We start from the raw sequence: 13,959 nt of genomic DNA, 5'->3' as shown, positions 1-13,959 counted from the left end.
AACCCAAGCCTCCAGCTCCATGGCCGCCGCCATCTTTGCTGGGTTAATTTGCATACTTGCCCTGATTGGCTGGTGGGTGTAGTGGAGGGATGGTCAATTTGTATGTTTCCCTTTTATTAGTGTAGATTCCCCCAGTGATCTGTGGGGCACAGACCTATAGTTCCCAATGGGGTGTGTGAAACTAACTTCCTAGGGAAGCAAGCCAGCTTATTGTCCAGTTCAGCTCCCTGGTTTATTAGGCTTAATAATATCTCATTGCTGAAACCGGTTTGGCTCAGTGGATAGAGCGTCGGCCTGCGGACTGAAAGGTCCCAGGTTCGATTCCGGTCGAGGGCATGTGCCTGGGTTGCGGGCACATCCCCAGTGGGAGATGTGCAGGAGGCAGCTGATCGATGTTTCTCTCTCATCGATGTTTCTAGCTCTCTATCTCTCTCCCTTCCTCTCTGTAAAAAATCAATAAAATATATTTTAAAAAAATAATATCTCATTTACTTTGCTCCCTTTCTTTAATAATATCTAGCTACCTACACTAACAGTAGTATTAAGAAGGAAAGATTCAGAAATTTAGGAAGCAGTGTGGTGAAAAATATCTGAAAGTCTGGTAAATACTCTGATCCTGAAGTAGCTAAACATTACCTTGATGAATTTGCTGAGATAATATCTGATGAAGACCTGAATGCTGAATAAATTTTCAATGGTGATGAAATAGTTCTGTATTTGTTTTACATTCCAAAAGCTACTTCAGACTGCAGGAGCAACACCAGTGCTTCAGACACACACAGATAAAGTTGGCAGTGATAGAAAAAACCACCACCTAAAGCAGTGATGGCGAACCTTTTGAGCTCGGCATGTCAGCATTTTGAAAAACCCTAACTTAACTCTGGTGCCGTGTCACATATAGAAATTTTTGATATTTGCAACCATAGTAAAACAAAGACTTATATTTTTGATATTTATTTTATATATTTAAATGCCATTTAACAAAGTAAAATCAACCAAAAAAATGAGTTTGTGTGTCACCTCTGACACACGTGTCATAGGTTCGCCATCACTGACCTAAAGTGTTTGAATCAGTCTCACAAAATTCCTGGGCATCTTTATGCCAAAATCTTCAGCCTGATTCAGTAACACATCCTAGACAGCTCTTTAGTGCACTCTCCTCAACTTTTTTGTTAAAATAATGTTTTTTTCATTTGCTTTCCACCCACTGTGACTGAGATACAGCCTTTATACCATGGTGTGTTACACTCTGGGAAAAATAAGTGTTTGTAGTACCTGCAGTAGTTAACAGAGACCTACAAATTAGCACCAGAAAAAGAAGCCCCACACATGTATACATAACACAGAGATGCAGATAACAGTGTGGCGACAACCAGAGGGAAAGGGCCGTGGGGACTAGGTAGAAGTGGGCAAAGGCGGGGAAAATGGGGATGGAAAGAGACTTGCTTGGGACAATGGGCACACAGTGCAGTGCACAGATGATGTTTTATTGAGTTGTAACTTGAAATCTGCATGGTTTTACAGACCATTATGACCCCAATAAACTCAATTAAAGATAAAAAGCTTTTCCACTTTTGGGAATTTATCCAAAGAATCCTGAAACACTAATTTGAAAAAATATATGCACCCCTGTGTTAATTGCAGCATTATTTACCATAGCCAAGATTTGGATGTAGCCCAAATGCCCATTGGTAGATAATTGGATAAAAAAATATGTGGTACATTTACACAATGGAATACTACTTGGCCATAAAAAAAAGAAGGAAATTTCACCCTTTGTGACAGGATGGATGGACCTGGAGAGCATTTTGCTCAGTGAAATAAACCAATTAGAGAAAGACAAATACCATATAATCTAATGAACAAACAGACTCATAGGTAGAGAGTAGGCTGATAGCTATTGAGGGAAGTGGGCTTGGGGCGGGGGGATGGTGCATGGAGGGTTTGAGTAAAAGAGAATAAAAGAACCCATGGACATGGACACAGTGGTGATTGTAGGGGGAGAGGCCCCCCCATGGAGGGGAGGACGGTATAGAGGGGATAAATGGTGATGGATGGAAATTTTACTGAGGGTGGTGAACACACAGTATACAGATGATTTGCTGTGGAATTGTGCACCTGAAACCTGTATAAGTTTGTTAACTAGTGCCACCCCAATAAATTTAATAAAAAGGAAAAAAATTCTAGAAGATAAAAAAAGTCAATCATAAAGATCTTGTTTTCCAAATTGCTAATGCTTGAAATGATATTGATAAATCAGCATTATTAAATGCTGAACACTGTAGTGACAATAAAGTTTGAAAATGAACCTGCAAATAAAGATTTTTGCAACATTTTGTATCACCAATGAGAAGATGATACCTGACTTCATTAAGTAGACCAGATATTGTAACAGCCAAAACCATAAATAAGTCAGCAGAATCTGACATTGAAGAAATGTTGGACATTGATCATGATGCTTCTGTTATGCATTCTTGGATGGTGGGGAAACTACTGAAAGGTTGTTAAACACAAGCATGAAGAAAGTCATGACTGCGTTGATGGCTACATTGTGAATACAAGTGGAAAAATTACTGAAGGCATTATGGTGACAAACAGCATGGGTGGAGCAGAAACATTTAATATGACAGATGACATTGGTAGAAATCTTTTCAGGAGGCCATCTTGAGTAGCGTTGCTTTATCACTTGAGAATCCTGATCCTGGCTCATCATCAATGTCTAATTCTAACCTCATGGGCCCTTCTCCACAAGATCCTCCAGCTACCAGATTTCATAAAAATGTATTACATATATAGACACACATACATGCAGTTATTTAACTTTGAAATGTATTTGAAAGTTTACCGAATATTTTCCTTTAAAAATAGAAGTAATAACTGTTTTAGTCTATACAATTCTATATTTGTTTATTACTACATGTAGTTACTATATAAATTATTATACTGTTTGCAGTGTACATCCATTTAATGTGAATATTCATTTTTCTAAACAAATATTTGTGTTTACTAGTAGGAAGATGTTTTTACCTTGGAGAAATCTAGAAATTCTGAATTGCAAAATACATCTGAAACCAAATGTTTCATTAAAAAAAAAAAAAATGGTAGCCTTGTACTATAAAAAAGGAGATGGTGACTTCCAGAATAGCAGAGTAAGAACCTCCTCGGAAAGTCTGCTTTTTTATAAAAGCAACAAAACACTGACAAAAGTTGCCAAGGTCAATTTTTGTAGAACTCTAGGAATTAAAGATTTACAATAATCCTAGGAAGGTTTATTCTAGAAAAATGACTGAGACACAGAAAGAGCAGGAAGCTTTGTGGCATTTTAGCTTTCCTTATTTCTGTCCCCTTCCCCCAGCTTTGTGGGAGCCTTGAAAATTAGCCTTACATCTATAGGAGTTGTGAAGCACTACAGCCTAGCAACCCTGGGAGGGACAGGACAGGTTTGCAGTTCCCCAAAAAGCCCCAACCCAGAGAATTTTCACTATTTGACCTCTCTGGCAATTCTCTGAAAAACTTTATTCTCAAGGTTCTTCTTTATCCCCAAGGTTTTTGTCAAGAAAATCGGTGGTGATTGCTTAACCTCATAGTTTTAGGAGACAGCACTAACAAGAGCCGGACCAAAACTCTTAAAAGGAAACACTGAGGAATGTCCATAGGAGTCTTTGCAAAGCTCTAACATTTTGTTGGGAATCCAGAATGATATCCACGGGAAGGGTTGTGTACCCAAGAAGATGGAAGAAGGCCCTAATCTCTCACTTCTGGCTGAACTTGCAGGTCTGTGCAAGCAGGAAGTAAAGGCTAAGTCAGAGTTGTAAACTGCCCACGGAAACATTGAAAGCATGGCCCTACACACAGCACCTCACAAAGGCTGGTGGTTTAAGGCATTTAAGAAATTCTGTTCACTCATTAGTGAATAAAGACTTCAGTAGCTGCACACAACAAAGAATATAGGTGTTATACAAACAGTCTGGAGAAGTCACTAAAATAACAGCAACATGAAACCCTGAGGAAGGCCCATGGGGAATCTGATTCCCAGAGCTGCCCATTATGTGATATAAAATGTTCCTTATGGGACACACAAAGGAGCAGGTAATTATGGCCTGTGCATGCACAAGAAAGCAGTCAATTGAAACAATCTCTAAGAAAGCCCAGATTTCCTGGGAAAAGACTTTAAAATTGGCTACTACAGATATGTTTAAAGAACACCATCTAAATAACTCAAAGAAAGTAAGAGAACAATATCCCAGCAAATAGAGACTATCAATAAAGTGATAGAATTTATTTTTTAAAGAAAAGAACCAAATGAAAATTCAAGAGTTGAAAATATAACAAGTTTCAAATGAACTTAACATCATATTTGAGTGAAGAGAACAAAGAATTTGAAGATAGAGCAATTGAGATTTATCCAATCTGAGGAACAGAAAGTAAAAATGAAGAAGAATTAACAGTCTCGAGACTTGGAGGATACCATCAAGGATACCACCATACACATAATGGGAGTCCCAAAAGAGAAGAGAGAAAACTAGTAAAATGGTTGTTTTAAGAAATTATGGCCCAAAACTCCTTAAATTGGATGGCAAACAATGTACATGTCTAAGAAGCTCAACAGTATGGAGAATGAGTTTCTTTTGGAGGTGATGAGAGTGTTCTGAAATTGGATAGTGATTGCACAACTGTGAGAATATGCTAAAAACTTTTGAATGATTCCCTATGAATTGTATCTTAATAAAGCTACTTTATTAAAAACAAAAAGGAGGATATTCTTATGATGGAAAGATCTCCAAAATACATGGTAAGAGAAAAGAATGTGTGACAGTGTATATAATATGTCACTTTTTATAAAGAAGGGGGGAAATAAAAATTTGTAATTGGCTCTTACATTTAAAAATATTGTAAGGATTCATAGGAACGAATAAAGATGGTTACCCACAGGGCTGGAAGTGAGGTGATAATTGTGCTGTACGTATGAAAGCAACACTTCTCTCTGTATCTCACTTTACAGTGATTATTTTAAACTACATGTATGCATGATTTTTAAAAAGTCTAAATTCTTGTGTGGAATCAGTGGGGAATCTAGTAGGGGAAATAGGCTGTAAATAAGTAATTATATAAACATTGTAAAGAGTTATTTTAATTTTTTAATTTTATTTCATAAGTTGATACTTATTTATATGGTCCAGTATGTAGCAGATAAAGACCATGTGATGGACACAGGCAATAGTGTGGTGAAGGCCTGGGAGGGGTGGGTGCTTGTTGTTTACAGGAACAGGTTCTGGGTTTGACTCAGGCCCCAGTTTCCTAGCCCATAATCTAGAGCAGTGGTTGGCAAACTGCAGCTCGCGAGCCACATGCGGCTCTTTGGCCCCTTTAGTGTGGCTCTTCCACAAAATACCACGTGCAGGCGCGCATGTACAGTGCGATTGAAACTTCGTGGCCCATGCACAGAAGTCGGTATTTTGTGGAAGAGCCACACTCAAGGGGCCAAAGAGCCACATGTGGCTCGTGAGCCGCAGTTTGCCGACCACTGATCTAGAGCATTGCTTCGTGGTGGAAGGAATAAATGTATTCTAATTCTTAACATTAAGAATATATCTACCTTTGTTCTGTCGATGAGAGTGGTCTTTCCTTGTGTCGTAAGAACAGATAGTGCCTGACTTCTGTGCTTGTGGTGGCAACATAGATACCTTTTAGGAAATTAAGTTTCAGCACTGAAGCAAAAATCTCTGAAATGGGAGGTGTTTTTTTTAGGAGAGAGGCTGCTAAAACTTGTAGCTTAAAGAGGAAACCATTTGCCTGGGTACCTAGTGCCTTGCATTCCACATCTTTACTACCTGCCGTGTTGCCCTTGGGCATAATAGGAAAGAACACTGAAAAGGAATTGGATCCACATTTATCCATGGAAATGCTAAACCTTAAAGAAAAAACTTACTGGGTCTCGGTTTCTCTAACTGAGCTTTGGTGCCCCCTTCTACAACATGAAGAGATTGGACTAGAGATGGTACTTCAGATCCCTTCTAGCTCTGAAGATGGGCATTCCGGGGGTTCCAGCAGGAGCAGACTTCTACACATGCTTATTAAAGCAGGCACTTCGGGTCATTTTTCTGAAAACGTTGCTTTGAGAAATGACAGCGTGTAACTGTGGCACCTGTTTCTCCTTCAGGTGCAGAGATGGACCTCGTTCTCAGTGCTGCCGATCGTTATGTTTTCACACCATACGTATACCCAGCCACGTGGCCAGAGGACAACTTCTTCCGACAGACTCTCAGCCTCCTGATTGTGACAAACCTTGGGGCTTATATCCTTTATTTTGTCTTTGCAACACTCAGCTATTATTTTATCTTTGATCATTCTTTAATGAAACATCCACAATTTCTAAAGGTAAGTGATTTTCTTACCTATTTTAACTACAGTTACAGTAAAAAGAAAACACAATGTGATGAATTTGTGAGCTATTCAGATTAAATAAGTAAAGTTTTTGAAACCAGCCCCAGGTGGGTTATATGTTTTTGGTAGGGCTAATCCCACATCTCCTTCCTTAATTTAAACAAATAATGAATCCAACTTTTTTTTTTTTAAACTAAAAGCCTGGTACTTCGTAACTTTAGTTACAAAGAATTTCTTTAGTCCTGGCTGATTTGGCTCAGTGGATAGTGCATCGGCCTGTGAACTGAAGGGTCCCGGGTTCAATTCTAGTCAAGGGCACATGCAGGGTTGCAGGATCGATCCCCAGTATGGGGCGTGCAGGAGGCAGCCAGTCAATGATTTTCTCTCATCATTGATGTTTCTATCTCTCCCTCTCCCTTCCTCTCTGAAGTCAATAAAAATATTTTAAAAAAAAAAAAGAATTTCTCTGCTAATAGTGATAAATAAATGCACACATTTGTGTAGTTATTTTTATATTTGACTCATAACTGAAATAAATTTTGCTATGTATATTTTTCTTTAGCTAGAGGATCCAAACACAGTAATTTTAGTTTATAATAATTTCTCTGTTTCAGTTATTTGTATTTGTCAAATACAAGTCTCCAAGAACTGAGGAAAAAGAGGATTATGGATGGAAGTTAACTATGAAAGAAATAATTATTCAGTAAAATCGAAATTTAGAATACAAATTTGTTGGAAGGAGAATAAGCTTGAGAATCTTAAATATTTATTGTTTTTGCTCAGAACAAAAGGAATTTTTTCTGACCCATTCCCTATTAACATTTTAATAGGAACATTTTGGGAATTAGCTTGTTCATATAAGAGAGATTCTAGGCTGGCCGGTGTTGATCAGTGGTTGAGCATCTACCCAGGAACCAAGAGGTCATGATTCGATTCTCCATCAGGGCACATGCCCCAATTGGGCTCAATCCCCAGTAGGGAGCATACAGGAGGCAGCCAATCGATGATGTTTCTCTCATCGATGTTTCTATCTCTCTATCTCTCTCCCTTTCTCTCTCGAAAAATCAGTAAAAACATATTTTATTAAAAAAAAAAATACAGGAGATTCTAAAAATCCAACCCCAAACAACTCTGTGCTGGTGTTGCTTAATGAGCAGTGATTTTTAAGTATTGGAAATTTCATTTTCAGAACCAAGTCTATCGAGAGATCATGTTCACTGTCCAGGCACTGCCGTGGATAAGCATTCCCACTGTCGCGCTGTTCCTGCTGGAGCTCAGGGGTTACAGCAAGTTGTATGATGACGTAGGAGGCTTTCCAAGTGGTAAGTGAATAGCAAGGTCAGCCCAAGCTGGTGTTTCTAAAGAGCTTAACCTGCCTCTTCCTTCTTTTAAAATAATTAGAAAGCCCTGGCTGGTTTGGTTCAGTGGATAGAGCATTGCCCTATGGACTGAAGGGTCCCGGGTTCAATTCCGGTTAAGGGCACATTCCCGGGTTGTGGCTTGATCCCCAGCAGAGGATGTGCAGGAGGCAGCCAATCAATGATTCTCTCTCATCATTGATGCTTCTCTTTCTCTCTCCCTCACCCTTCCTCTCTGAAATCAATAAAAATATAAAATAATTAGAAATTGCTCAGTTGTTTTTAATATTTGTTAATATTCTTTTATGTATTTGTCTAGCCATATAATGTGCATTTAAGTTTATCTGTCAATTTTAAATCTTTGTTTTAGATGAAATTGTGCCTGGAGAAAGATTGGCATGATCAGATATATAAGCCTTTGCATTTGCTACCCTGTATTGAAATCAAACTTCTAAAAAAAATAACTCAAGTAATACATAACAATTATGGAAAATCAGAAAATACAGATTTTAAAAAATCAATTATCTTTCTACTAGAAACTGTAAATCATCTGACATGTCCTCTATGCCTGTATACTTCATTATCTACATTATAAAAATGAAACCTCACTATGCATACTGCTTTGGAGTCCATTTTTTTTTTTTTTTTTGCTGTTAACAATATCTATGCCCATATTGTTATGCCTATAAATATTAGCATTATCTAATGTTAGTTAGTTTCTCATTCTGTAGATAGCCATAGTTTATTTAAATGAGCTCTAATTTTTAGACCTTTAGAGTGTTTCTTTTTGTCTATTATAAACAGTCCTACAGTAACTAAGCTCACTTTTTGTGAAATTCTGAAATTATTCCATCAAGATACATTCTAGTGTCTAGTATTAAACAGTAAGAATAATAGTTAACATTTATTGAGTGTTAATAAGTACCAGCTACAGATTTAAGCTTTTCACGTCTTAATTCATTTTATCCTACATAAGTTGTATGAGGTAGGTTCTATTATTCTGCTTTATAGGTGAGTAAATTAAGTTTGCAGAGAATTTTAGTAACTCGCCCAGGTTTCTCAACCAATAAGTGGTGGGTCAGCCCCAGCCCCTGCTTTCTAAGTAAAGATCAGTTAGTTAAGGGAGGAAACAGAAATCACACACCAAGGTGATGACTTGACTAGGCTTTGAAAAGTGATGGGATTGTGAGTGAAAATCAATGGCGGAAGGGCATTCTGGACGCATGGAAACGCATGAGTAACGGTATAGCGGCAAGACTTTCAAGATGTTGGGAGGACGTTGAGTAACCCAGCCTGGTTAGGACAGGAATAGATGACGTTGGAAAAATCAGAAAGGGCTGGGTTATGGAGTAAATGCTCAGTTTGAGGTATTTAGTGAAAAATAAAATTCTAACCAGGGAGATAATGTATAAAGACATGTTTATGAAGGAAGATTATTAAATAGAATTATTCTCAGAGATTTAAATAATACCCATGCTTCAGGAATATCTTTTTTCTGTCTCATAAATAGCTTAATAGTATAATTAAGAAAGATTTTAGGTGGAGCATTTTCAAGTTTTTATAGGAAGAAAAGGAGGAAATGAACAGATTCCAGAGAGTCAAAGGAGATGAATTTATAATGTGTTTGGCCAAAACCGATAGTTTGTAATATTTGAGTCTAGGTTCATACTTTGCTTTTAGACATGTAAAAAAGAAATGCTAATCCTAGGAGGTGACTGTGGATTCCACTGTGCACTGTTCTCTCTCTCTCCTAGGCTGGTTTCACCTCATCGTTAGTGTACTGTCCTTCCTCTTCTTCACTGACATGCTGATCTACTGGATCCACAGAGGCCTTCATCATAGACTTGTGTATAAGGTACATCATTTTTTAGGGAAAGAAAACAATAGTATATATGAATATATATAAAACTGAAACTCATAGACACAGACAACAGGATGGTGGTTACCAGAGGGAAGAGGGAGGGCGGGTAGTAATTGGGGGACAAATACATGATGACAGAAGATGATGTGACACTGGGTGGTGGGCACACCATACTATATACAGAGCATGTATGATAGGATTTACGCTGGAAACCTATATGACCCTATTAACCAATGTCACTCCGATAAATTCAATTTTAAAAAACAGAAATCGCCCTAACCGGTTTGGCTCAGTGGATAGAGCGTCGACCTGCGGACTGAAGGGTCCCGGGTTCAATTCCAGTCAAGGGCACATGCCGGGATTGTGGGCTTGATCCCCAGTGGGGGGCGTGCAGGAGGCAACTGATCAATGAGTCTCTCTCATTATTGATGTTTCTATCTATCTCTCCCACTCCCTTCCTCCACATAGAAATATGCCTGAGTTCAGTAATCTGATGTGGCTTACAAAAAAAAAAAAAGAAAAAGAAAAATCCTGCCCTAACCAGTTTAGCTCAGTGGGCTTGATCCCCAGTGGGGGGGTGTGCAGGAGGTAGCCGGTCAATGATTCTCTCTCATCATTGATGTTTCTACCTCTCTCCCTCTCCCTTCCTCTCTGAAATCAATAAAGAAATATTTTTTTAAAAAAAATCCTATGCCTGACCTGATTTGTTGTTTTAGTCAATGAATCCCACCACTCAGGATCCTTGTGTAAAACTTTAAGAATAATTTGAGTTTCTTGATCCTGGGTCAGTCCCACTGGATACCTTTAGTCCAGATTGGCGCCCTTCAGGCTAGGCTAGCTGGGATCTGGGTTAGTAGGGAGGATGGAGTTACCAGGTTCCCAACTGATGTTCTCACTGAATTTTGTTGCCCATTTGAACAAAACTATAGATTCCACTGATATAGATATAGATTGACCACTGATGCAGATTGAGGAACATGGAATTTTATTGACTGAATTGTGATTTGCCACATACCTCGTTCTAACTAAAATTCTACAGCAAGTGTTGCAATCTAGCAGTATTTTCAAAGAGGGTCCCCAGACTACCTGGGTCCTTATTAAAAATTGATATCTGGTTCCCACTCTACACTTAATCCATCGCAATCTTGGAGCTAGAACTCAGGTGTCACTTTATCAAACTTCTCAGATGATACTTAGACACTAAAGATTGACGGTTGGAAGATGGCCTGGGCATCCGGAGAGAAGCCATGATAAGGGTCCCTGGTTCTGGGGGGGATGCAGTGTGGAGTGCCCTATAGTGGGATGTAGGGCAAGCTGAGGTGACCAAATAAAAAAAGGAAAAATAGTATACATTTAAGCAGTTTGCAATTATAAATTAGTTCTCTATTTCCAAGAATTTCCTCTAATTATGGTAAATACCTAAGTAACCATAGTGATGAAAATACCAGGTGTATTTTGCTTGTATTTTTTATGAGTCTGGAGTGTTGGTGCTAAAGTTTCACTGTTTGGCAAGTAAAGAAGGAAGGCATTTTATAAAGTGATTCTGCTAGTTTCGAAGGGGTTTTTAGGTAAGTCTTCTCCACAGCATGAGTATGACACGCTCAGCTGCGTGCTGACCTCGGTGAAGTGTGTAGTGCTGATGGTGTTCTTTTCTTCTGCAGCACATCCATAAGCCTCATCACATCTGGAAGATTCCTACTCCGTTTGCAAGTCATGCTTTTCACCCTGTGGATGGCTTCCTTCAGAGTCTGCCTTACCACATATATCCTTTCATCTTTCCACTGCACAAGGTGGTTTATTTGGGTTTGTACATCTTGGTCAACATCTGGACAATTTCCATTCATGATGGTGATTTTCGTGTCCCCCAAATCTTAAGGCCATTTATTAATGGCTCAGCTCATCATACAGATCACCACATGTTCTTCGACTATAACTATGGACAGTACTTCACATTATGGGATAGAATTGGAGGCTCCTTCAAAAACCCTTCCTCCTTCGAAGGGAAGGGACCACTCAGTTACGTGAAGAAGATGATGGAAGAAAAGTGCAGCAGCCATGCAGGGAGTGCTTGCCAAGATGGAAAGTCACTCCTTGGAGAGTTTACAAAGACTGAGTAGATTATTAAGTATTTTTAATAAGAAAAATACTCTATATCCAGCCAAGAGACTAGCAGGTAAACAGTATCATTTGAAATCAGCATATGGTGCTGCTGAGAAATGACCCCTGTGGTGAATCAAGGCAAGACGCTGTGAGCATCGAGAACTTAGCCTCATGCCGGAACTCCAGATGGGGGTCCCAGGGACAGCGTGTGTCTTTCTAGGCAGCAGAGCTATCATCTGTATCGTCTCAATAACCGTTTTTAAAAGAGATATAATGCCTTAATCTATCATAATCATTCAGAAAAATCCGTTGTGCTTAAAATACCAAGGCAGCACCATGACAACGAAATACTAATATAGAGATGGTTCCTTGTTTCAGGAATGGTTATCTCTGGTTTCGGTATGATTTGCTCAAACATCAGTGTGGAAAGATATCCTGATACCGCATATCAGCAGCTTTGTAAATGGCCTATGATAGCAGTGTAACTAGGTTACCACTTCTTACACATAGGAAGCTTATTCTCTAGGAACATTGTTAAATAATACGGTTTAGTGATGAATAAATAAATTTGAATTTAAAAAAATAATTGATCCTATCATGGTTTAATCCAGATCAGAGATTATTTAAGATTTTGATGGGTTTTATTCAAAACTATTTAATAGTTTAAAAATATGTGAACCTGAATATGCAGTATTTCCCCCTTATTCATGGGGATACATTCCAAGACCCCCCATGGGTGTGTAAAACTGTAGATATTTCCAAACCACATATATGTATATATGCTATATTTTTTCTATACATACATAGCTGTGATGAAGTTTAATTTATAAATTAGGCACAGGTTAACAACAATAGCCAATAAACTACGGTAATTAGAAAGGAAATTAGATGCCCAAATAATACATTTGACACTACTGATTTTTAAATTAAGTTGATGCACTTTTTTGTTCTTCAGTGTATTCTGAAGAAAATGAAATGTAAAGTATCCCTTTTATGAAAATATTACCATGGAGGCTATTCAACATTTAAAGATAATAACCATTAGTAATAAAATACGAAGTTTTTCATGTGATTTACAGGAAAGTAACAAGATCTTCAGCCAGAATTTTCTAATTTCTAACAGCCCAGAAACTATGTCAGAAATCACAAAGACAAAATTGGTTCTGTTTTGAAATATGAATGGCATTGGTTATGCTGTGTTAATTTTGCAAAATCAAGTCTCTAGCGGAACTGGCATTCCTTTTGGCTGGATGCACTGCACTTTTGACGTTTCACTGTCACAAATCTATAATTTTCTATAATCATTGCCAAATATGTAGGCCTAACACTGAAGGTTAGTTTTGAAATATTCTCCCCTCACTTTTTCCCACTTCCTCTGCAAAAGATTAAACTAATATTTTCATAAATGTTGTTTATTGTAACAAATATATTGGAGAAACATGGTTTGCAAAGACATTCTTTTAAAATCTATTTAAAATCAATAAAAGATGATTATGACTATTAAACTGTATCACAAATATTGTAACAGCACAGAGTACTCTTTGTACACTTTGATATTAATTTGAAACCACAGAAATGATGTGGATTGTCAGAACTGTTTTAGAGTGTCCTCAAATGCTCATTGTCAAGGGGAGAAGAAGAGAACCTAATTCTCTTTATGTTTCACATTTGTATTAGATTTGAGGGGGTAAGCACTCTATTTTATGAGACTTGTCATAACACTAAATACTTGGGATCCAAATGAATTGTTTTTCCTTTTTGAATCGCTGTGACAATGTTTAGATTAAATACACCAGTGTACTACTCAATTTTCACTGGTAAATGTATCTCAGTGCTCTTCACTAACTACCCCCACCCCCTAGTACTCTGCTTTGCCCAAGAAAAAGAAGGAAAGTTAGAAGTAAATTTTGTTTCCTAATGATAATGGGAGCTAAAATTTATGGAGCTTTTACTCTTGATCAGACACTGTTATAAATACTTGGAAACTGGGACTGGCTGCATAACTTTCCAAGGTTATTTCTCTTGTAAGCTTCAGTGAGCAGCCTTCCACAGTTACTCGGAGGTTCCTTCCGCCTTGGGAGCCGCCTGGCTCTCAGTCTGCAGTTTCTGTTCAAGGAGTCCAGAAGGGAAGAGGGAGAGGCACCCATGGACATGTCTGGGTCAGGCCTGGACGTCGGGCATATCCCTCGCATACGTTCCTTTGGACAGAACTCCGTCACGTGGCCCATCTAACTGACACTCAGAGACTTGGGTAAT

At 38.3% G+C, this 13,959-nt stretch overlaps 1 protein-coding gene across 2 annotated transcripts in view; it reads left to right on the top strand.

The window, feature by feature from the left end:
- Positions 1 to 13,511, top strand: part of SC5D (sterol-C5-desaturase) — a 26,232-nt gene extending 12,721 nt beyond the window's left edge. For both annotated transcript variants that reach the window (XM_006103401.3, XM_006103402.3), the window contains exons 2-5: positions 6,161 to 6,378; positions 7,574 to 7,706; positions 9,497 to 9,597; positions 11,265 to 13,511. In XM_006103401.3, coding sequence (XP_006103463.2) covers positions 6,161 to 6,378; positions 7,574 to 7,706; positions 9,497 to 9,597; positions 11,265 to 11,720 — 908 coding nt within the window. In that variant the 3' untranslated portion in view covers positions 11,721 to 13,511. The remainder of the gene's footprint in view (positions 1 to 6,160; positions 6,379 to 7,573; positions 7,707 to 9,496; positions 9,598 to 11,264) is intronic.
- Positions 13,512 to 13,959: the final 448 nt, after the last annotated feature.

The sequence above is a fragment of the Myotis lucifugus genome, unplaced genomic scaffold (genome assembly GCF_000147115.1).
Source record: "Myotis lucifugus unplaced genomic scaffold, Myoluc2.0 scaffold_484, whole genome shotgun sequence".
Taxonomy (NCBI): Eukaryota; Metazoa; Chordata; class Mammalia; order Chiroptera; family Vespertilionidae; genus Myotis; species Myotis lucifugus.
Note: the sequence above shows the minus strand (reverse complement) of the source record. Positions and strands in the feature narration are given on the sequence as shown.